The sequence below is a fragment of the Camarhynchus parvulus genome, chromosome Z (genome assembly GCF_901933205.1).
Source record: "Camarhynchus parvulus chromosome Z, STF_HiC, whole genome shotgun sequence".
Lineage (NCBI taxonomy): Eukaryota > Metazoa > Chordata > Aves > Passeriformes > Thraupidae > Camarhynchus > Camarhynchus parvulus.
The window spans coordinates 62,121,634-62,146,499 of NC_044601.1; the positions used below are offsets into that span (position 1 = coordinate 62,121,634).

A 24,866-nucleotide genomic window follows, 5' to 3' on the forward strand; every position below is an offset into this window, starting at 1 on the left:
CTCCAACTGGAGGGAAGGAAGATCTCAACCCAATTACTCTGTAATTTCAGGTTCAGGAACAGAATAGATTACTGTTTTTAACCTGACAGAGATACTTCTACTCCCCTTCCTATCATTTTCCTATACCAGCATTTTTTAAATTGCTGCCATTATGTAACAGAGTCTTCTCCCGTTCCTCTACTCACTAGTACCCAAAAGGCGTTCTCAATACCAGTTTGATAGACTAATTTGAAACAATGTTTATATCTGTTGCAAACACAATTACATTTTACAAATATCTGAGAATTAATCAGCAGAACTGGCTGATTCCCTTCTCACTGAAAGATGTAATATATTTCTTGTGTGAAATTTCATCCAATATAGTTTATTTTACATTTTTAAGGTATGCAGAAAAAGCTACAGAGCCTTTCATCATGAATAGATAGGCACATTTCTGCTACATAAAGCAGAGTTAAGTCTCTTGAAACAGTTCATTTTGCTGTAGTTCTCACTTGGTTCAGCTTCAGGCTTTAGAAACCTGTTTTTGCATAGTGCTAAACCTAGTCAGAGTATAAACCCAAGTGCTGCATATGCCAAATTCCTAACAATACTCCAAGAGAGAGCTATGTCCCTAGATGAGCCAGTACCCTGCAGCCTGCAGCCCACCTCTTGCTGAATCCAAAACTCTTCTCACCCTGTGGTTTCCCCGTTCCCACTCCCTTAAGACTCTCTAAAGCAGACGGGTCAGGGTGGCTGGCAAAAAATAAACCAGTGAAAAGCATCTAAATGGAGACACTTAACCTTAGAAATATAAACCATGAGCAAGTTCACCCATTAAGGCAGAAAAGAGGGTCATACTAGTTTGCTGTCAGAGTCAAATGGGAGACCAAAGCCACAGCAAAGGAATTCATTCTACTGCAAGGAATGCAAACACAATAATTCGGTTTTAACTTTCTCACACCTCAATTTCCAAAATATAGTCTAAAACAACTTTAAAGATAAAAAGGAGATAGATATAGATATAGATTTACCAGGTTAACATTGTCTGAGAAAGTTTCAAAAGGTGCAGGGTCAGTTTGCAACCCCTTTTCCTGAAAAAAGAAAAAGTTAAAATAAGTATAATCTCAGCATTGAAGCATTCTGCAGTACCACAGTCTAGTTGTGAAAACAGTCTGCATTAATAACTTGATATCCAAATGACTCCTAGGGCAATGTACAACACTGTTGGTGATCGTGCAACTATAAAAAGACTTTGTTGTGGGACAAAAGAATGTTCACAAGACCTTCTGATTTTTTCCCAGATACTTCAAATATTTCAGCAGTTAATTTTGAAGGAATTCAAATGGGTTTTTTTCACCTCTATTATTTGAAATGTTCTGGTACCAATTCTGGCACCAGTTATGACATCCTACCAAATTTGAAAAGTTTTGTCTTATATATTAAAAAGCCAGCTGGATACAACAATCAGAACAAAAGAATTGAACAGAGTCAATTCATCTGATGCTACTGAAATAATATTTTTACCATCCTTACATCAACATTCTGAAATAAATTAATATATTTCTATGAAAGATTCCCTTTAAAAGAACAGCACCTTCTTTCAAAAAACGGTTGTGTCAGAAAAATTTTAAGAAGCTGCCTGTGGCATTTCACTGACCTCTGAAATGAAGACATCTCAGAGGTGGAAACTGCACATCCAGTACAGCACATAGAAGTATGCAGCTATTTAAGGTCTATATTCTGCTTTCAAAGGCAGAATCCTACACAGACACACAAGCTTCTCCCAATAAAATCATTGGGAAGAAAAGAAAATTCAGATCTGGGAACAAAGAAATAAGAAATTCCATGGCTTCCACTGCGATTTTTGAAAGATGCAGAATCTAAGTTCAAACTGCATAGCAAGCACCCCACTGCTGGACAAACTCTCCTGAGATCTGTCTCCAGCAGCACAGTAACTCATATATCTCTCTGAGTCCTTCACATGTAAAGACATCTAACCCTAGGTGTAATGGCTGTAAGACAACAGACAGGCTCTTTGGGGAAATATACACTCCAATTGTAACAAGGAAAACAAAAGAATTTTCTCTCTGAAACTTGTATACCTGGTGTAGGAAACTCCTTTTTGAGCACTCTGTCAGGAGCCAACATCACCAGGATTGCTCAGTCAGAAGGCCCCATGAAAACATGCTCACAGGGTACGGCTGTAGGTTCAGCACAAAGCTTAGGGAAGGAATATAAGGGTTTGGGTCTGTACTTATTGGAAAGTGCATGCAGAGCAGGAGGGAGATGTACCATGTACAAGTACAGATTTGTCACACTTACATAAGTTTGTTACTCTAGTATTCATGCTTAATACAAGCCCAAACACATTTGTCCTTTTAATATACGGAGATTATATCTTATCTATTATATCTCCTCCATTAATAAGAATTGAGGTACAAAACCATAAAAGTACACAGTGACAAAGAGAAATTGCTTTCACACATTCCAAGTATTTGGCTGCTACCCTAACGTTACTCTGTACATTTTCAGATGAGAAAACAGACTTGAAAAATATGTCCAAGTAGAGGCTTAAGATTTTACAGTAGCATCAAAACTTTTCATAGGCTGTCCAAGAGTTCATGAGGCAAGAAATTTTCAGTCACCACTGTCACTACACCAAATGTTTTACAACAGTACAACCATTATACCTTTTTTCCTAGTAGTACACATAGATCACAGGATATGATACAAACACAGGTGATCTACATGCCCTCCCAAAGGAAAGATCCTCCAAGACACTGAAGGAAACAGCAACATACCCGCAGAGGATATTGGTATGTAGTTGAACCTCTCTCTATGAAGTTGAACTGGTTTGCAAGCTTCCTTTCTGGCGGTTTTTGGGGGGGAGGCTCTTCCTCTGCTGCCTCAGCTGCTTCAGCTTCTTGTTCCCCTTCTCCCCCTCCTTCTTCTCCTCCCTCTCCCTCGCCCTCTCCTTCAGCCTGCAAGAAAAAACAGCAGTGACTTCACCCTGAGAGAATCAGTCATCTCCTTTCTTCTTCTCAGACTGCTGGTTTCTGCTGCCTAGTGAAGGAGACTGTAACTGAAGATTAAATATTTAAGATGCAAATTAGGAGACTTCCAGCACTCAGATCAATGGCATTCTGAAATTATATCTAAATGGGAATATATACATTCAGGGACTGAAATGACTTTAAAACCTGATATAAGAGAGACACCTGACATGAGAGAGATAATATAGCACAGTTGCCTTTGGTAAAATGGACTCAGGGACCCCAAGATTTTGTTAGAGTCCCATTACCCTGTGTTTTCATTTCCTTGCTAGACAACGAGTTTCACCTGAAACTCTGACACTGTGGGTTCTGACACCCTGTGGACAAGAACAGACATTCACAGGCTACTCCTTTCCTATCAGCCTTTAAATCAAGCCACTACTTCATTCATTCAGCTATGTCTAAATCACTTCTCCAGATTTTTGTTTTTCACCACTGGTCATACTGTCCAGGAAGATTCTAGATCCCAGGAGATCATACTTTATTTTGATATAATATCTGGATAAAGACAGATCTGGTATGATCTCCTTGTTCACCTTCTACATCTGAAAAATGGCAGCAGGACCACAGCTGCCCAGGAGAACCTGGAGGTTCTCACCTACAGTACTGACATCTCAGACATAAAATAATCAATCACAGAAGCAAACCCATTTTATAGTAATGTAATTTAAAAGCTAATACTAAAAGTAAAATGGACAGCTCTTAGCTGGCTATAGAGAATTACCTCAGCTCCTTCTGTGGGTTCTTCATCTTTAGTCTCTGCCTCTTCAGTTGGCTCAGTGGCAGCCTCCACAGGAGCCTTTTCCTCCTCAGCAGGAGTCTCTTCTGATGACAGAAAGGACACATGAATGAGCCCAGAATAACAGGACATCTTATCCAATATTCTACAGATACTCTGTCTTCTGGAGCATAGATGTATGTATGTACCCTTCCCTAATGCTGTATCACTAGACAACACAGTAACAACTCCCCACTTTAGAGAACAATTGTTTGCTCAAAGCCACAAAAGGTCACTAGAGTATTTCTAGAATTCATCTGCAGTACTTCTGGATTAACTGAAATAAAAAAATAAATGTTTTAACTCAGAGCAAACTTCTGTAACCCTTTTGATCTGAGTAACTCTGATTCTGGGTATCGCTTCAGCTCCAGACCTTTCTATCCTCCAGAATTTTCTGCAGTTTGTACAACTACTAAGAATGTTTTCAAGGCACACAGAAGTTATAACGTGGTTGTTCTTATTTATATGGATAAAAATTAATATACTAGTCTTGTTTGACAATGATGGATGTCTACATTCCAATCATAGCCTTGACTGTGTAGCCATGCTAGCATAGAGCCACTTGAAACTAATTGGTTTGGAATCTATGAAAAGCACTGCCAAAAATCCATGATTTCATGGCATTGAAGATCCCATTAAACACTTTGCCCCACTTCAAATCATCATACATAGTTTGTTAAATGTAAAATAAAGGAGGCACTGACCCTCAGAAGCTCCAAGCAAAAACTATTCTCAGGAGTTTACCCAGTGTTATCATTGTGCCTGCAGTTACCACTTTGACAGAACACTCATTGTGACAGAAATTCTCCCTTCACAAACAGCAGAAATACAATAAAATCACTAGCCAGTACATAATTCCCTGCTGAAAATTCAAATCTAGAACTCTTTACTAACTACAGAGCTTTCAGTATCTGGTTAATGCATCTTTTTGTCTGAACACTTAAGAGTGTTAGTAGCTCAGATCAAAGGTCCAAGTAGTTCAGGGTTTTGTATCTCACATCGTCTGAAAGTATATGTCTTGGTAAGAATTCAAGAATTGGTCATGCATGTGATAGTTTCCTGAAAAATCACCCAGATTCCAAATATTTCTGCTTTAATACTTTAAATAACTTTCAAAATAGGCTAGGTAGTTTAGACATGTATGTCCAGCTAATGGTAGTGAAAGATGTTTAAAAGACACTAAGTAACTTGGAAAATTTCAGTGTTAGCATTCAAATGACTCAAAAAACCACACACTATTTTCTAGACTGCAACAAACACCTGGCTGGTTACTTTTCTAAATTTGATTGCCAAAAGGCAGGCAAGCCCAAGTAGGAGCAGTTTAATTCTGTGGTAATGCAGCATGATCATTCCATCATGTTGAATAAGAGGAACTAGTGCCTATCTGAAAATTATCGTGGTATCAGACAATAAAGCTACCTGCTTCAGCGCATGATCTGATACTCTGGCGTCTGCCTTCATCTGAATCTTTGTGTATCAAATATCCATTCAAAGTGAAGTGAACAGCTGTATGATCCATATCGTCCACTAGCTTGTATGCTCGTTCCTACAAAAGTAAAACCCAACAAAATCATAGAATCATAGAATCCTGGAATGGTTTTGGCTGGAAGGGATCTTAAAGAACATCTTGTTGAAACGTCCCTGCCTTGGGCAAGGACACCTTCCCCTAGCCCAGGTTGCTTAAAGCCCCATCCAAATTGGCTTTGAACACTCCCAGGGCTGCAGAATCCATAATTTTTCTGGGCAACTGCTCCAGTGCCTCACAATCTTCAGAGTAAAGAACAGCTTAATCCCTATAATTTAGTTTTTAACTGCACCTAAAAGCAAACAGAAGCCACCAAAGAACACAGATGCTTCAATAGTTCACTTACTTTGATTTGCTTACTATGTCAATCACAGCACACTACTGAGCTCACTTCAGTCATTGTGGAGAATCTGAAGATATGGATTACTGATCACCTGTCTATATACTATAAACAAGGAAAGCTTCAGCTCCAAATGGAAGAGAAGAGCTTTTTTTTTATTCCACAAGACTGATTTCCTTTCTCTGGAATCTTGCGATGGTTGGTCAAACAAGTACAGTAGCACAGAGGTGAGACAGACATGGGAATATTTTGCTTGGTTTTCTCTTCTCTTAGGTGTTGGTTTTGACAGGGATAATATTCTTTACAGTAGCTACTGTATTTTGGGGCTGTATTTTGGATTTGTGCTGAAAACAGTGCTGATAACACAGGGATGTTTTGGTTATTGCTCAGCAGCACTTGCACAGTTCTGTTCCCCACCTTACCTCATCACTAACTCACCCATCTGACTCCAAGGATATTCCATACCATATGGAATGCTTAGCAAATAAATCTGGGGGGAAAAGAATGCTGGGGGGAAGAATAAGAATGAGGGGAGGGGATGTTTGGAATGATGGTGTGTATCCTACCAAGTAACCATTAAGTGACATGGAGCCCTATTTCCTAGGGATTGCTGAACATCTGCCTCAGGTAGTGAACTAATTCCTTGTTTAGCTTTGTACAGCTTTTGCTTTCCCTATTAAACTGTCTCTAACTCAACCCATGAGTTTTCTCACTTCTACTCCTCTGATTCTCTTCTCTGTCCTACCATGGGAGATAGAGTGAATGGTGGGGCTTAACAGCCAGCTGGGATTAAACCACGACACCCCTCTAAATCTGGGAATAATTCAATGCCAGAGTTGGAGGAGCTGTCTTCATGCCCTTTGATTCAGGGCAAAGCCATCACCCACCCTCCCTACGTCCCTACTGTCTTGGTGGCTGTATATGGTAGTGGCAGAAGGCTGCTACAGGGTAACACAGTGTGTGCCCTGCACATATAAAAGTGAAGGTGCGACTCTTGGATATTTTCTGGCTGTCTGTTGCTCACTCCTACTCATCATGAATAAAGCTGGTCATTGATTTCACAAAATAAATTTCTGAGCTCTCCTACAATTCAATCTTCAAGTGGGGATACTGAGACATAATTCTTACAGACTGAGAAAAACTTTGCCTTTTGTCCTTTAACCACCAAAGAATGGGAAAAGTAACTACATGAGATTAGGTGCAATTATTACCTTCACTGACAGATCTTGTACCGTAATTATGATATCCTACTTCTAAATAAATGAATCAATGCTTTTAGACTTTTACCCTCTACAAAAACCCTTTAAGAACCATTGGCAGTAAATATGTAATAAAATGTAGCTGCATTAAAAGAAAATTTACCTGGTTATAAACCAAAGGAAAACACAAAACCAATTAATTGCAAAAAATTACAGTTTTATATGTCATGTCACACTTACTTTAAAGTTGAATCTGACAATATCTCGGGGAACATGGGGATTATCAGCTGACAAGGTACGTATAATTTCCTGTTTTAATTCCTTTGGAATGGAAACAAAATGGTACTGTAAATAAAACTTCACTACTAATACAATGTACAGCAATAACATCACCATGTTTATGCTCAGTTCACTGCAGATACCACATATACAGCCAATGCCACCACAAGAACAGTGTTTGGGGCCAACCTGCCTCAGAGTGGAATCCAGAACAGTCATCCTGCTTCCTACTACAGTATTTCAATGGGCTTTCTTGATTTTAATTCTTATCTAAGATATGGTATCACTTGAAAAATGCTAACTGCATTCTATAGGGTGAGACAGACAACTCGTGTCTTTAAAATTTACACTGTCCAAAAATATACAATAAGCTCAGTAGCAGTACTTTTAGGATTGACCACTGTGAACAAAAAAAAATATTGCTGACTATTTTTAGTGCCTGAGTTGGAGGACATACACAAAGCTTCCCTGTCCAGTGATAGTTTAAGGACAGGGAACAATGCTAGGGTTTTATAAGGCAGTGAGCAGAGAGAAACAACTGCAGTTGGAAGGGTGACCAATTGCAATGCTACTGAGCCAACAGAAGAAACAGCAATAAAATTGTAGGACACTTTCCTGTCCTGTGTATTGCACACAGGCACCTGAAAAGCTCAGGACTGGCTCTGGGTCCTCCTTAACTGAGCAAAGCCCCAGCCTCATTTTTGCTTTTGGATTACCTCCAGTTACAGTGCTTTAAGCCCAGAACTGGGTTTCATAGCACATTCTCCCTGTTTACTTGTTGATGCCGTTTCATATGGTACTGCAGACACTGTAATTCAGCAAGTACTGGAGTTTCACTCTTGCAGAATTTCCTCCTAAACCGATGGGTAGGCTTCTGCTTATGGAGTTTCATACACACCTCAAGACAAGAGAGGCATTGCTTTACTCACAGCTTCAGTCAGCTCCAGCTGATCCGGGGATCTGACTGCAGCCCTTCCTGTCGACCCGTCCTCTCCTGTTTCAGGAAACTCATCTTCATCCTAGAACAGGAACGACAAGCTCAGAAATGCAACAAGACTGACAGTTTTGCTTCTTGCCAAAGTAGCACTTCTTGAGGCACAGAGCAAAGAGAGAAAAACAACATTCTCCCACCCATCTTTGCTTTGAGCAGAGCAGAAGAACACAAATGGCAGGCCAAAATCTGAAGATTTCCGTATGGCTACACCTGCCAGCAGGAGTTCAGTGAGTTGGAGGAGCTGCACTCTGAAGATAATTCCTGCCCTGGCACAAAACTGGATTAACTCCAATAACAAAACTCAAGTGATTCCACTTCAATCTCAGTTTAAAAGTTGGCAATTCTGTTTCCCTTGCCACATAATACCCAAGGGTATTATAGGACTTAAGGACTACTCAAGGGCGCAAGCCAAGAACCTGCAATTACTCCTGACTTGTTATTCTATGGGCTACTCTTAGAATTTAGTTTGAAATACAAAGCTGCAGGGATGTGGCTCCTGGAGGAATGTTAACCAATTTCTTGCAAAGGCCAGCATGTCTCATTCTCCAAACAACACACTGCTGCTCTCCCTGGGCTAGCACTGGGCTCATGTCATGATATAAGGTCATTAAAAAGAAAATGAATCACTGCAGGAATGAATTTCAATTAATTGTCCTTACAAAAAAACAGTCAGAACACAAAACTGCTGATTAAAGTGCTTAACTGCTCCAGGCAAAATTTCTCCCTCAGTTCAAATTGTGTAATGAGTTGATTTAAAATAAATCAATCATTCTTGTAAATACAGTTCTCGCAGGCCTGCTGACTTTACAGCCATAGAAAACTGAGGATGAGTCCAAGGTGTAAGTACAGTTTATGGCTGAAACTATAGAGGCTGGACCCAGCAATGCTTTGCTACCTGCAGAGTACCACAAAGGTAAAAAGCACAACGCTGTGTTAAAATGTGCAGTGGCTGAAAGTAACTGAGAAATTTGCATATTTCAAGAGCCCAGGGAAAGTCACAGGCTGCAGCCTTATTTCTTTCCCCAAGGGAGCTGAAATGAGGCAAGCTGTAAGGAAGGTCAGGCGCTCTGATGCACAAGGGACGATGGCTGCAGAACAGTTGTTTGTGATTTAATGCTCCTCACATGAACACCTGCTTGTAGGACATTTATCATACACAACTTGGTGCTAGTTAGTTCAGTGGCTGTTTTCCCAAGTGAATCAGATAAGAAGTATTATGGTTTTAACATATTTACATATGATTTTCATTTAAAAGTAAATAACTTTTCATTTTTAAATGGTGAAAAGAGGAACATTTAATGAGACTGTGATTTGTCCCAAGAAAGTGAAAAGCTGCTTATCAATATGTCTATTTAAAGGCATGTAGACTGTTCTCCCATTCCTGTCATGGATCCTCCATCCCTCCCAGTGGAGCTAAATAAGAGGAAGGTAGATTAAATCAAGGTATTCAAATAATTTATTTGCCCAATAGGAAAAACATTATCGTAAGTTATTATCAGCTTGTACTTCTTTGTTAAGTGAATATGGGCTATACTTTGAATTTTCTAAACTGAGCAGGCAGATTTCTCACAGTCTGAGTCAGCTAGTATTTTGGAATTCACGTCTCAAATATCTGAATTTAATCTTTTCATACTGCATTTTACCCAAATTGTGCCTTTGTTCCAGGTGATACTTTTTGTCCTAACTTGCTGGCGTATTTCCCTTCTCAGTGGAAACCTACAGCAACTTCTTACTACTAAATCAATTTATATTTTACCAACTTTATAAAAAAACACCTAATTTTTCAGACTAAATCTTGTTTGCATCTCATAGCTGAAAAAAGGAAAAAACATTTTTTAAGACTTGAGAATCTTACCTTTTTTTTACCTTTACCAGCTTTTCCTGCCTTTCCTCCTGAAGGTCCACCTTGGCCCTAAAGTGAGAACACATCCAATGTAAACTTTCAGAGCACTTTCCTTCTGGATTTAACAAAATCAGAATAAAAGTTTGATGCTTGCTCCAATGGTATGTTTTAAAAGCTGAGTATGCCAGCAGTGTGTGTATAAATAATTTGAAGGAAAAACAGTCACTTTTATAACACAAGACAGTGATTTTTCAGCATGAGAAAAATGCCAGGCTCTGTCCTAGTACAACACTACCAGTCTGTCCTAGTCTGTGATACACTCCAAATGTCATACACACATTTTAGTGCCTTGGTCAAACACACTAAAAGGCTGCCCCTGTTTTAAGTGCTTGCATGGCATAGGGAGCCCAAAGACAATAGATCCACACCCATAAAGCCATGAGCAATGAGAAAACATGGAAAACACTGATGAACAGTTGGGAAATGAACCACTGTCAACCCCCCTGCACACATGAAAGCACAGAAAAATTATTATGATGGGCGTTAAGGAAAACAGTTAAACAATTGTTTATAGGGTGCCTTAGAGAGGGAGACTACCCTACCCAGAGTCAAGGAATAACAGAAGGGCATCACTGACCAAGATTTGTGAAAATTTAACAGAAAGTAGGAGAGGAAATGAAGAGGATCCTTTTGAGGAGATGCTGAGGGACAGACAGGACCATGAACCCTGAAGGAAGAGAGAGAGCTGGTAAATCGAGCAAAGGAAACAACATTAGAAACCTTGGCAAGAACAGTTTCAGGAAGGATCACAAATAACATTTGATGGTATGGATGAAAAAAGCAGAGGAGTTACTCAGAAAAAAAAAAAGTGTTTGACTTTGTGACAGAAAAGAAGGGGATACTAGACAAGAGGGAAGGAAAACGAAGGGGTGGGAGAGCAAGCTCCCAAGGGCTGATTGATTTTCTTCAGAAGAACATTAGAGTGTGCCTTTCAGCTCAGATCAAAGGTCCATCTAGCCAAGTATCTCTCACCAACACTGTTCAAAAGAAAGTGTCTATTCTATTCTCTCCAGGATGACCTCTTAGTTTGCCACAGGGACTTGAACCTGAAATGCTGTCCTTTTAATTCCATATCAGTGAATCTTTTTCTCCACAAATTTATTCTGTGATTTTGGAATCCATGCACATTTTTAGCATGCACAGCTTCCACAGCAAGGACTCCCACAGTACAACTACATGGCAATGCAAAGAACCACTGCTTACTTTTTAAGTCTGCCATTTGTTTCTCTCACCTAGTTTTCCTCCTTCTTCTTCTGGAAAGCCCCATTTTATCACAACACCTATTCTTCCTCTTGTCTTCCACATGTCTTAAGAACACTTTCAGGAACACAAGCTTCCACAGAGATTCGTACACTCCCCTCATGATTCCTCCTCATTATGAAAACTAATATTCATTTCCACCACCTACTTTCTAGGTATTAAACAATTAAGCAGCCAGAAAGACTTTGACCCAGAATCCCAAAGCATTGCTCATCAAGCCCCATTACTTGCTAAGTCTTGACAATAAGAACTCAAAAAAGAAATATTTTCAGAGGAGAACAAAGTTCAACAAAAATGTGAGACAGTGTCTCTGTGTTATTTCTCTTTGTACAAGCTAAGACACATAAAACTGCTGTTACTAACGAGGCATTAGGGATTGTCTTTATTCCAGAAGATACATATTAAGAGCCATGAAAAATGAGCAGAACTACACATTTCTGTGCTTAGAAAATATGCCTCACTTCAAAATACTAATTTTTGTGATGCAGGTGGAGAAGATAAAACTTATAACATGTCCTTTTATAGTCTCACATGGGCAGATTGCAGAGCAGAGGCTAAGAGGTCCTGTGTCACAACCACTACTGAGATGACTGGATCAAGCAGCTGGCCTGTCTCCCCTATGTGATTGCTTGGCAATGGGCAAAAAAGGGCTCTCTCTAACAAGGACCTTGCTATGTGTGAATTGATGTGACTTAAACAGATTTTCAGAGCAGAATTTTATTCAGATCCAAATCAAAATCAGACTCCTGATTTTAAACATGAAATAAAGTCTACTTACTATCATCCTTTGTGAGTGGGTCTACAAAAGTGTTTATCCATTAGCAAAGACATTGCCAAGGCGATTTGAGGATAATTGGTTTTAGCAGTTGCACAGATTTCAATTAACATACCCCAAAGAGCCACCTGTGAATAAATATCTGCAACAGTATTACAATCTAAAAGTGAGACTAAAGAAAAGATACAGCTATGAGTGCACTCTAAGGAAGCAACACAAACCCTGCCCTGCTTCCCCTACCATAAAGAGTTTGTAGAGTAGAACATGAACAATTTTTCTAATCAACCAGGGACCGGTGGCTAGTTGGCTCTATTTCCCTCGTCTTTGTACACAACTATCATATGGTTTACAACTGGAATTTAATGATGCAGTACAGGCCTGGTATGACAGAGAGACCCTGAGGAGACTCAGGATATGGCACAGAGGAGTACAGGCAGGGCATGAAAAGACATGAAGCACATGTCATCACAGACCCCACAGCTGTAAGCATCTAACCACTGGCCAGTTAGAGAATGGCAGGTCTGCAAACAGGGGAACCAAAGAAAATCTGGTTTACGTGTAGCAAAGAAGGAAAAAAAATTAGTATCTAGCACACTGAAAAAGCACCATATGCAGCAACATCAGGTGTAATGTGGAGCACCAGACCAACGGAAAAAGGGAAATATATTAGCTAGCATATAAAAGAAACTCCAGGTAAAGCAGAAACTATCAAAATGGACATCTCAATCCTCCCCAAAGAAGGTCTCCAGTTGCTGACAACTTATCGTAACATCCCCACCAGCACCACCACCAACAGCAAAATCAAACCATCAACTTTAGGAATCAGAGCACTGGAAAAGCAAATACAAGAATAGAAGTAGAAACTGGGAAGCTTTTTTTTTTTCTCAGCAACTTCAACTGCAGTATCACAATTAATGATTTTTTTTTTGCACAGAAGTATTTCTTATTTTCTTAAATGAATACATCTGGACAGACAATAATGTTTAGACTAAAATTTCAGTCACACTGACATGAAATTTTTAGCTTTATAAGTTGTGCCTTCCCTTTGCCCATAAACAAGATTTTGAGTGCAACAAAGTTTACAGACTATTGCAAAATACAATACAGAGTCTGAAAGTCTTAGCTTTGATTCTATTAATGTTTTTAACCTTTATCAAAGGATGGCTGTTGTGTATGACTGGGAGAGGGTATTCAAGGAAGAGGTTTCATTGCATCTGTCAGTGAGATATAACAGCCTTCTCCATGCTTCTCCTTCTTTCCTACCAGCCTCTACTTGCTGATTGTGACAGCTTGCTTTAGGGCTCCCTGGAACAAAGCCAAGTAGTACCCCACAGCAGGGAGCAAGCACATGACTGACAGACATAAAATTATTATGTCTGGTATTTTGAACTGAAGAAATTCCTACTACTCCATCCAATCTAAACAGTGATGCTTTAGAACTACTTTGTTATGACACAGATCCTTGGTCAAATGCTGCACTGTATAGACATAGCACATGCCAAAGACATGATAAACCCGAAGTGGGAGGATGGGAGCCAGCAGACAGAGATCAGCATGGATCTGGGGCTTTCTTCTCTGTGTGCTCCACAAAGGTAGGACAGCCATACCTGGAGCCATCTAAGAAGAAGCTGGTCCTTAGCTTATTCTGGGGTTGTTCAGCAAAACTCTTGTCTCCTGCCCAGATAAAACATCCCTCCCAATGCAGAGGCCTACTTCAACAACAAAAGTTGAATGACTTTTTTGTTGGATATTCTGGACTTTCACAAGTGAAGGCAGAGACTCTAGTTCACTTGACTCAGTACACTATTGAAGTCAGCATAAAAAGCAAAGACACTTTGCTCTGCAAGCATCATTTCTGCTACTGCCACCTATGCTGCAGAAGGTGCATCCCAAAGTATCTCAGACTTTTGGAACCAGCTGGAAGGTGGCACAAAGATGAAAAAATAAGATGAGGAAAGATGAGTTGCTAATATTTTGGCAATATTAGCAGTACATGAAGGTCATCAAAACCAGCAGATCTGTTTAAAACTATTACAAGCTGGGGAGCAAACATAAGTCAGTCAAAAATACAAAATCTTTTACTGTTTCCTAATTCAGATAATAGCACAGACAATACTGCTGTGCTGCCTGATGAAAAGGGCAGTCCTGACATTCCTTTTTATTGGTGTTTCTGTGCTTTGTTCTTTTGCTGGCTTTTTTTGCAGGCTCCTGCTCTCTGTAAATATTTCCAAAGCCAGAACACTTTCCTTTTTAATACCTTTTCTTAAAAGTTCTCTCTGCCACATTAGCTGTAAAGAGTCCTTAATATCACCGAGGTAGTTTGTGTCCTGTCACCATGGCTTCCCCATTTTTCTTTTTACTGTAACAATGCATTACCCATAAACTATGATTAAAAATGTAATCCTTTTGCTCTGACAGCTACCTAAATATATCACACAGTGTTCATACAATAGGGAAGAATTCACAACCACATCTGCAATACAAATAAAAAATAAATTAAAACTGTGAATCAACATAATGATTGTATATTCAATATTCACTAGTAAGACGTTTAAAATAACTTGCCTTCATATGCATGTTTAAAATTCAACCACATTTTTGTGTCTCACATTAGCTATAGGGGAAAAAAAAAGTTAACTATTATTAACATCTCAAAGAGAAGCATTCAGAACTTAGAAAATGTGAGAATTAAGGTTGCCGGGGAAACATTCATTTCATTCCACTGGGCACAGGCATTATGATACACAGCTTAATTCCATAGTCACACACTTTGTTTTTTGCAGGTTTCCTGCCTCACTTCAGTCCTCCCAGGTTATGTTGCTATAGATTATTAGTTCATATTGTTCAGTATCTAGAGTGGTGGGGGGTTTTGGTAATCCAAAGCCTAAATAAGACATCCAACAAAGAACTAATCAATCCAAATAGTTACATTTTAGCAAATTCTAGATAAACTAAAGATGGTTTTGCTACAGGAAAAAAAAATCAACTGTCTTCCTAAATCTTCCTAATAAATGTGCTTCTATCCCTGCCTTTAATAATAATATTAATTAACAAGGAGTGTGAATAATCATGAGGAATTTATATTAGGGAAAAAAGAGTAGACATGGTTGCTAGGGAACGAAGGAACAAGCAGGAGGCATTAAGGAGTTTCTCACCTCCAGGTCACCATCGTGACTCTGACCACTCCAGGAGATGCTCAAGTGCTCCAGAGAAAAATGCCAGAGTCAGAATTAATGGAGGCTAATAATGTTTACTCTGACGACTATCTTACATTAAATAACTTAACAGATTGCCACACTTCCAACAGCAAAAAGATATTAGAAGCCTGCGACAGTCATCGTACTTAGATGAAGGCTGCAGAAGACCCAAGTTACTGTTTCTTTCTGGATCTTTCTTCCAGGGTGTGTATGATATTAGCACATACGAATTCTTCCCTGGGCCAGACGTTTACTATGCTACAAGACAAATTGACTATACACTACAGCAAAGATACCATAATTCAACAGGATAATAAAAATGAAAAGAGGAAACAGATGACAAGTGATGTTTTAAATGCTATTTAATATTCCTTTCCCTTCTCACAGTTCCCTCGATCACAGAGAAGCCACCAAGAGGTACAAATAGCTGCAAAATCAAGTCCTTCAGCAGGGAGTCTTTCTGCTGCTCAGCTATTCAACAAGAACTTCCAATTGTATTTTGGGTAGGATGTCTGGATAATATATATTTAATTTTTCTGTAGTCATAAAATAGGAAAACAAAAATGAGAAGAAACTACTGGTGACTTTCTAAAGACCATTGCTCTAAATGAGAAAGAAGATTTAAAAGAAAGCCCTACCAGGCTGGCATTTCATAAGAGGTATCATATTTCTGCATCCTAAAAGACAGGGATAGTGAAGGGAACCATCAAAGACTCGCAATGTTTAATAGATGTTTTGCCCTCAACTCCCTAGTAATATTACCAGATTACCCTGCAATGAAGAAACTAAAAAAATCACACTCAACCATACATTCAGGTCTTGTTCTTCTTGTTGACTGTATCTACATTTTTTTTCACATTGCTCTCCCTTTTGCTGGAGACATGACAGTCACAAATTGCTGATCTGAATTTATACAAAAGAGACAGGACTACCAGTACCTATTGCTAGTCACTATTCTTGACTGAATATCAAAAGCTCTGAAGTTTTTTCAAGTCTGTTTCCCTCTGAACTGCTTTTCCTAGAGCCTTGCTTTTCAACTATTTTATCATTTGCTGCACAAATCCTCTGACTTGTCAGTGGCAATTCTGGTGGTAACTAAATCCTGGTGACCTAGGAAGCAGAGATTTCCTCTCAAGAGCCAGTGTTCATTTAAAACCAGATTGAATCCTGAATTGGTGAGCATAGAAACCCTCCTGGAAAAATGTGTCTATTCCTCAGGTTCAGTCCCAAGGCCAGCCCTGTCTATCCAAACAGGAGATGCAATGATTGCTCCCACATGTGCTGTGCTGCCATCCAGGATAAGGGCTGACACTGCAGCCTTTGCTGACTGGTACAGATCGCTGGCCGGGGTCTCTGTACAAATCACAAATGGGACAGGACTGCTAGGAACGAGTCTTGAGCTGTTTTGTTTCCCAGCATCAGTCTCATTATATGGTTATGACAATGGGAAGATGCCATCAGCTCACATCCTAGGCAGCAGACCAAGAACTTAATGTTACAACTTACTTTAAAAGTTTTTTGACCAATCACACAAAGCAGAGCATATTGACAGTAGTTCTATCCAATCATCATAAGCACACGTATCCTTGGTTAAAACAATGCTTGCTTCCTTTGAATACAATACCTGCTTGTAAGCCTTAAAACAATGCACAGAGCTCCATTATTAAGCTTAGAACATCCTAATATCTTGCTAGATATACTTTTCTGCAGCTTAGGGAGTTATTCTAGACAAGCATTAATACACAGACCATTGTTCTATATGTCGTTACTTTTCTACTTCTTACATAACTTTTCTGCTGACCAATCTCATGGCTACTGCTTAGCTCTAATCACAGTTCTGCTGTCTCTGAGGCCTGCCTTTTGCAGCTTTCCCAAAACCCTCTGACTTGATGGATTCCCACAGTACATCTTTCTCCCGTACTGCCAGATTAAACTGCCCCTTTCAGACTAGATCTTTTAATGGGTCACTGTATGGTGAGGAGCCAGATGCCACTATTCAGTGACTCTTTGAGAAATGTAAAATTTGTCCTTATGCTTAAAGCATAAGGGTGGACAAGTAGACCTGGACTCACAGATCCAGCCTAAAATACCAGAGAGCTCAGTAGCAGTGATGATGCATGTTGGTCACTCTGACAAGCTGAAGTGTCAGTTCATATTAAGGTAATTTTCCAAGAGCTGAAAATTGATTACATATTAATGAAACACTCATCAGGGAAAATGAGAAACTCAGACTATATTTTTTTAATATAATTAAAGAGACATTCCTGCAGAGCCTTTATGCTCCTCATGCTAGCTGTCACCATAATACAATCAGGCTACAAGGCTGAGCAATCACAGAACGCTCCTGTTAAGTTCAGTTCATCTTCCTGAGCAGGGACAGTAATTTCCACTTCCTCTACAGCACAGCACAGAGATTAACTAGAATTGTGGGGAAAATGTAATGTACTTGTAAGGTAGTAATGCACTTGTTGGATTCTAAAAGAAAGAGGTAGAGACATTAAGAGAGCTAAGACTGGCACTTCTGTAAAACAATTTTGTAAGTTTCCTGCTAGCTTTTTATTCCTGTTTTGAATATTAACAAACTCCATAGTAAACCACCAGTTGGCACAAGGAGCAAGAAATCACAGCATGGAAACAAAGTCACTTGAAGCCTGCCCTGTAGCAGATATTTATTTGCACACACTAGGGATGCCAATTTAAGAGCTATTTGCCAATACACTCTCTAATGCTTTCTGAGCAACACTAAATGGAATGTTTGCTTTATACTCCATGGATATTTTAATGCATGTGTAAGAACAAGTAAGCACCTTTAAAAGCCTTCTCAGTGGAAGAAAAAAATACAGAAAATAAGAAAATACAAAAAAAAGTAAACCGTGTCTCATTGTTTTCTGTATTTGGGGAAGAGGTCTATTTGTTTCTTTTGTGACTTGCTGAACAGCAAAGAAGCTGTTTCAATGTCAGTGAGTGCAAGACCACAAGGGTAAAAAGAAATGCCTCTCTGTCCTAATTCAGACCCTTTCTTAGTACTGCTTAAGTGATCTGTTCCTGCAGTGGGGTTAACCCTAACTGATAAGATTGAACAGTCTGGCTTTGTATTTTAAGTGCTAAATGTATGCAAGATCTGCTAAGGAGCCATAATATGATCTTGCTTCTCCTTGAGGTGGGTGCAGCCACCGAGGTACACAAGGGTGTAGCACAGGGTGTTCAACACAGCTGACTCAAGGATTTTCCTTGAGCTGCATAGCAAAGGCACGGAAATCTGAAACAAACACTTCCAACCTGTCAAACATGTTCAAAACAACAATCTCAAAATAACTGACCACTTTCTCTCATCACCCAGGACCACACACGGGACTGACACAAGACCAACAGGATGCTGTTCCCTGCCCTAACACTTTTGGCATGCACATGCCACACATCCCTGCTGTTAACACCATACTTCTGAGTGTCCTGCTTGCCATGCTCAAGACCTCATTTTTCAGGAAAGCTGAGAATCTGATGCACTCATTCCCTTCAGTCTGATGCAGGAAAGTTGGCTTATGCCTTTTCATAATTCCACATCCCTACAAAAATTGTTGAGCTCAATTGTGCATAATGTATTTCAGATATGAAAGGAATGGTGTTATTGAAGTATAGAACATATACCTAGGTGTTATTTCCAAAGCTGCATTGGAAGCAAAAAGATCCAGACATATAACACTATTTTAAGACTTTGAACATTGAAACACTAAAATGTTTCTGTTAATGTACAGAAATATATGAAAGCCTACAGGCATTTATGAATAAGGCTTGATCAACTCAAATAATTCATCCAGAACACAGACTTAAATTCTTATGATCAGCCCAACTTTGACATATTTTCACCCATCAGGAGGCTGGAGACTGAACTGGAGGCAGAAATCATCTGGATAAAGAAAAAAAAGGAGTGAAACAAAGTAAGAAACTGATGCTAGAGGAGAATGCAGATACAAGACAGGCACAGAAGAAGAGCAGACAACCCCCATATAAGGAGGAGAAGAAACAAAACAAGAATTTATCACTGAGCATGTGAGGAACATGGAGTCATGAAAGCAGAGGAGGAGCTGGAAGTGATACATGGTAAAAGGGAAAAGGTGTACAGGTAAGTATCCCACCTTTGAGAACAATCTCAGGAAGAAAATTCTCAAAGTGAAAGCAGTCAGCAGTGAAAAACCTAAGAGGCAGAGCAGAATAAAGCAATATATAAAAACAGAGAAATAAAAAGCACATGGGCAGGGGGAAAGAGCATAATACTACAGGAGAATTCTTGTCAAGAATTGGAACCTAAACCTTGACCCACCAATTAGTTTTACAGTGGCCACTATGGCCAAGTAGATATCAAACATCAGGCCCTGGCTGGGCAGTGAGCAGCACAAAGGCATTCACTCCCCACACTCCCAAAGGCATTGAGATGTCATCTGTACTCTGAGTCAGAGAAAATGAGGGGAAATTGTGTAGTTGACTACCTCTGGACTCAGAGGTAGTCAACCACACAATTCCTCCACTTCAAGATAGTCTAGCAGATAAAAGGATGTGAAACAGCAATCAGATTTAACAAGCTCAAGGCAAATATAGGAAATGTAATAAAGAACAAGTTAAAATTATTGCCTTTTAGGTTATTGTGATGAAAGTTATGTGAAAAGCCAAACATCCTCAGAGTTTAAACAGTTAATGATGTTTCAAGAGCTTTGAAATAAAAGGAATGCCTTCACAGCAGATCAAGTTTTTCAATCGAAGCCACTCCATTTCAGAGTATTGAGATAATGGCTACTGAAAATGATTGAAAATATTTATGTGGAAATTCTGAAAATAAAAGAAACTGAAATTCAGAGCAAGAATTTCATCCTCAGTTTAGTTCACATCATTATTAATGTTTTTTTTACAATTTTAGCACAAACATCTTTATTCTCTAGGACTGGATGTGGGTTTTGATTCTGAGTTTGTGCCCTTTGAAAACATTATAAAGCCCTTTGTATTTTGGTACTTATTAGTACTTACTAGGGAATTAGGAATGTCAGAGTGATCCTCTCACTCTTGCTGACATGCCTACTAACCCTCCTCCCATCAACCCTAACATCAAGTGTGTTAGGATTGATCTAATAATGTTAACAAAAGGGTTTTATCAGCTAGGCCACCATCCGTTTTTTAATTAAACACTTTGATACTCCAGTAGCAGACAAGACCCAAGAATTACTCAAATTAATCTGAGTTTTTATCCTAAAAGAGGATGCATGCAGACATGTCTACACAGAGCCCAAAGGATTACAGTGAGGTCTCACAGACAGGGACCCCACAGCAGTCTAGGTTTAGGGCCAGGAAGGGTAGCAAATTACTCCTCTTCATTGCTTGAGCTGAGTGAAGACCAAATAGCAAAGCAAAAAGAAAAGAGACAAAACACACAGCTGGGTGAATTTTTTTTAAATTTTGTAAAAAAGGTTATTTTAACTTGTCTACTCAGTGTCTCTGGGAGATCTGTGGGCAGGCTGGAGACACCTTGTGCGCATTAGGACCCGCCTTGGAAGGGGTGCTGCATACTGGAAGAGTGATGAAATGGCCTGACAATCTCTGAGGACTTTGTAGTCTCACAGGACTGAACAACATGGTGACAAAGTGAGGAGTGCTGCAGCTTTGGGACAGGCTGGTTTGAAGAGCTGTGTAATGCCACAGAACTCTCAGGGCATCACGAGCAGCTGAAGGGACAGCATGACAGAGTATGATGCAGCCAGGACTCAACAGGGCCAAGAGGGGCTGTGCTGACTCCACTGCCACACCCAGCCCTGTGGGTTACAGCTCTGTGGGGCAACCTAAGCTGTCACTTCAACCCCTCAGCTCTGCTTAGTAGCACCTGGGTGTATTGGCAGTTGATGAGGTGACTGTGAGCCCACAGTGTGCCCCTGCTGCCAGTGATATCCTTTGGTGCATCAGGTGGCCAGCAGGTCAAGGGAGGTGATCCTGTCCCTCTACTCAGCCCTGCTGAGGGCACATCGGGAGTGCTCTGTCCCCTTCTGGGATCCTCAGCACAGGGAAAACAAGGAGCTACTGGAGAGGGTCCAGCAGAGGCCACAAGGATGATCTGGGATCTGAAACATCTCTTTTACAAGGAGAGATTGCATGTTCTGATGCACTGCTGGCCCTGTTCAGCCTGGAGAAGACTGAGAGGGGATTTCATTAATACATATAAGGTGGGTGACAAGGGGATGGTGCCAGACTCTTTTCAGTGGTACCCAGTGACAGGACAAGGAGCAGTGTCTATAAACTAAAATACAAGAAGCTCCACCTCAACCTGAGGAAGAACTTCTTTATGCTGAGGATGGCAGAGCACTGGAACAGCTGTGCAGGGAGGTCCTGGAGTCTCCTCTCTGGAGACATCCAAACCCCACCTGGATGTGTTCCTGTGTCACCTGCTCCAGGTGGCCCTGCCTTGGCAGGGGGGTTGGACTGGGTGACCTCCGAGGTTCCCTTCCAGCCCTGATGGTTCTGAGGTTCTGTGAACTCGGAGGGAAAGATCTGTGCTGCACGCAGTGACGTCACGGGTGGCGGTTTGGGGAACGGTGACGTCACCGCTGGTGTCACACCAAGGATAACGCTCAGAGGAGGAACCGAGGGCAACAGGGTCACACCGAGAGCTCAGAGGAGGAACTGAGGGCAACAGGGTCACACCGGGGCTGCACAGCGACCTTCCCTCTGCTGGGCTGCCGCCTCACGCGAGGCGCCGCGGTGACGCCATTGGGGTGTGGCGTCACGGCGCATGTGGTGACGTCACCACGGCGTTGCCACCACGGGAGTGCGGCAAGCCCTTACCTGCCGGCGCCTGTCGGCCGCCTTGGGGGGCATGGCCGTCCCTCAGTACAGCGGACAGCCCTCGCCGCAATCCCGCGCCCGCCGGGCACGCCGGAAGTTGATGGCGGCAGCCATGGCAACGTGCCGGAAGCGGCTGATGGACTCGGCCATTCTCCCGCTCTCCCCTCGAGGGAGGAAATGGTACATCCCAGCTGCCGCGGCAAACAGAGCTCCGCGGCCCAGAGAGACGGCAGGCCCCGCCCCTTGATGCATATTCAAATAGGGGTGGGGCCACGGGAAATGGAGCAGCTGGGCCTCGGCCTGGTGACCGAGGCCCCTCCCGCTTTATGAATATTAAATGAGGGGGGCAGGCCTCGGGCAACGGAGTGACCGGGCACAAAATTGGTCGTAGTGGTCGCGCCCTCGAATGCCTATTCAAAAGAAGGCGGGGCCGCAAGGAGACCACCGTTCGGTCACCAATCACAGCGCTCCCGCCCCTCATGAATATTCATATATGGCGGGGCAGCGGAATCCAGCATCCGGGCCCAGAGCGAGGGACAGTGGCCCCGCCCTTCATGAATATTCAGAAGAGGCGGGGCGGTGGCCGGACCCGGAAGCGGCGCGGCTGAGTCACGGCGGCGGCGGCGATGAGGCAGCCGCAGCCGCGGGCGGTGTCGTTGTCATTGTCGCTGTCGCTGTCCCCTCTCGGTGCCTGAGGAGCCGCCCGCGCCCGCCCGCCCTGTTCCCCGTTGTCCGCCCGCCGCGCTCGGCGCCGCCGCCAAGATGATGGAGGAGATAGACCGGTTCCAGGTGCCCGCCGTGCGCGCCGAGATGCAGCCGCTGGTGAGGGGCGGGCGGGCGGGGCCGCGCTGTGCCCGGGTTGAAATGACCCCGGTGCCGAGGGGGTCGCGCACACGCCCCCGGGTGTCGGCGCTGCGGGCGCGGCCGTGCCGCCGTTATATAACGGGGTGTCCTGGGCGCTGCCGCCATCCTCGGCGGGCCCGGGGCCGCTGCTGTGTCATCCCGGGCCATCCTCTTATCCTGCCCCACGCCCCATCCTCTTCTCGTCCTCCTCCTCGTCCTCCTCCCCCGGTGTGTCCCCGAGCGCCGTCGGTAGCAGAAGCGGGCGGGGGCAGGCGGGCGGCTCCGCTCCTGCCGCGATGGAAACGCCGCTCCTCCCGGAGCATCCCCTGGTGTTCTCCCGCCGCCGGGCTCGGGAACGGCCCGGGGACGAGGGAGAAGGACCGGGGAGCCCGGTTGTAGGCACTGAGGGCGGTTGGGCTTTTAATTGACTTCTACAAGCTAGGTGAGGTCTGTGGAGGAATCGGGCGGCGTTTGTGCCCAGCCCAGGCTGGGAGCTGCGCGGAGCGATGCTCCCCGGGGATAGCAGAGCTGCGCGGGGTGGGTCTGAAGTTACACGCGCTGTGAAGCCGCAGGACCTTCTCCGAGGATGGTTTTATAGCCTGCTCTCGGCACCAAGCTGCAGTGAGGAGATGCTCATCTTGTGTAAAGTCCAGGGTTCTGCGAAGAAACATCAGCTTCTCTGGTCCAACCCAGTTGTTTCGGGATATGATGGTGGATTGGGCAGCAGTGATAGTAAGCTTAGGAAACAGCTTCCTTCAACATGGAAGAATTAGAAAGAAACATCGACGTCAAATTAGCTTTGCTCACATTAAATGATTTGTGTAAGGAAAGCAATCTGTGAGGGTTTGATGCCATGCCACAGCATGTGTTTTTCGTATCAGGATGTTTTTTTCACGTCATAGACGCAATTATACTCAATTAATGAGCTCTGAAGAGCCTGACATAATGGTTACACTACTACATGGGACCCTGGGGAATCTTTCAGAGAAGGAAGTCTGCAGGCTCAGAGGACTTTGCAGATGTGTAAGTGGGCAGGTAGAGTGGTCCTGGGCTTTTGATAGCTTTTGAAATGGGTTATGAAGGAAGGCCAGCTGGCTGGCAGCCAGGGGAGATGCTAGACCATCATCAAGTAGTGCAAGACTTCTTATGAGCTTGTAGCTGCATTGCTCCAATGCCCCAGGCTTGTTTGTGTATGTGTTGTGCCCCATCTGCCTGCCACAGAACTCTTGAATGTGTTTGCCCATTTCTGTTTTCTACCTGGAAAAGGTTCTCTTGTGTGTTCCCCTCCCCTTACTCGCATCTTCCTCAGTCTCTGCCTGGAGGTGTGTTATTAGTAACCTGGGACCTGTTGAAATACACTTCATCTTGGCATTAAAGTGAAAGCTGGATAATGAGCTTTCTTTCTCAAGGTGTTGATTCCTTTTGGCACCTGAAGTAAGCAATTCCCATCTCGGCATCTGATTGTGTGAGACAGGCATATGAATTGTTTGGGAAGGTGGAAAGTGCTTCAATGAAATACTTGCACAGTTCCTTTTGGCAGCAGGTGAGGATAGGTTGTTGCTATGTTTGTGCCAGCACTGAAGCACTTTTGAAATTTCTAATATATCAAACCATACGTTATTTAGAGTCAATGTAAACACAACCTCAGTTCCTTGTTGCAGTTAGTGTTTGTAAGAACTTGAGAGCACCATAAGTGTCTTGTGAGCAGAAAAGCTCTTCAAGGTCTACAGACTCAAATTATCTCTCAGTGGCAAGAAATACATTTCTCTTATTGTGGGAGTGTTGATAAATTCTGAAAATATGCTTAGTTTGCATTCTGGGTTTGGTTGTTTTTGTTTTGTTTTGTTTTTTGTTGGTTGTTTATTTGGCTTCAAACCTTTGTGGTGGGCAAAAAACTGTCCATACAGGCTTGTTGCCTTCCC

The 24,866-nt window shown here is 42.2% G+C and overlaps 2 protein-coding genes across 5 annotated transcripts in view; one reads left to right on the plus strand and one right to left on the minus strand.

Annotated features, from left to right (window-relative positions):
* Positions 1-22,193, minus strand: part of DNAI1 (dynein axonemal intermediate chain 1) — a 137,164-nt gene extending 114,971 nt beyond the window's left edge. For both annotated transcript variants that reach the window (XM_030968793.1, XM_030968791.1), the window contains exons 1-8: positions 22,102-22,193; positions 10,003-10,059; positions 8,083-8,172; positions 7,115-7,195; positions 5,230-5,356; positions 3,757-3,857; positions 2,781-2,960; positions 1,011-1,070 (exon numbers count right to left, since the gene is read on the minus strand). In XM_030968793.1, coding sequence (XP_030824653.1) covers positions 1,011-1,070; positions 2,781-2,960; positions 3,757-3,857; positions 5,230-5,356; positions 7,115-7,195; positions 8,083-8,172; positions 10,003-10,059; positions 22,102-22,134 — 729 coding nt within the window. In that variant the 5' untranslated portion in view covers positions 22,135-22,193. The remainder of the gene's footprint in view (positions 1-1,010; positions 1,071-2,780; positions 2,961-3,756; positions 3,858-5,229; positions 5,357-7,114; positions 7,196-8,082; positions 8,173-10,002; positions 10,060-22,101) is intronic.
* A 502-nt stretch (positions 22,194-22,695) lies between these two features.
* Positions 22,696-24,866, plus strand: part of FAM219A (family with sequence similarity 219 member A) — a 92,632-nt gene continuing 90,461 nt past the window's right edge. For 2 of the 3 annotated variants that reach the window (XM_030968275.1, XM_030968276.1), the window contains exon 1: positions 22,696-22,923. In XM_030968275.1, coding sequence (XP_030824135.1) covers positions 22,864-22,923 — 60 coding nt within the window. In that variant the 5' untranslated portion in view covers positions 22,696-22,863. The remainder of the gene's footprint in view (positions 22,924-24,866) is intronic. The other variant, XM_030968277.1, reaches the window with a different exon arrangement.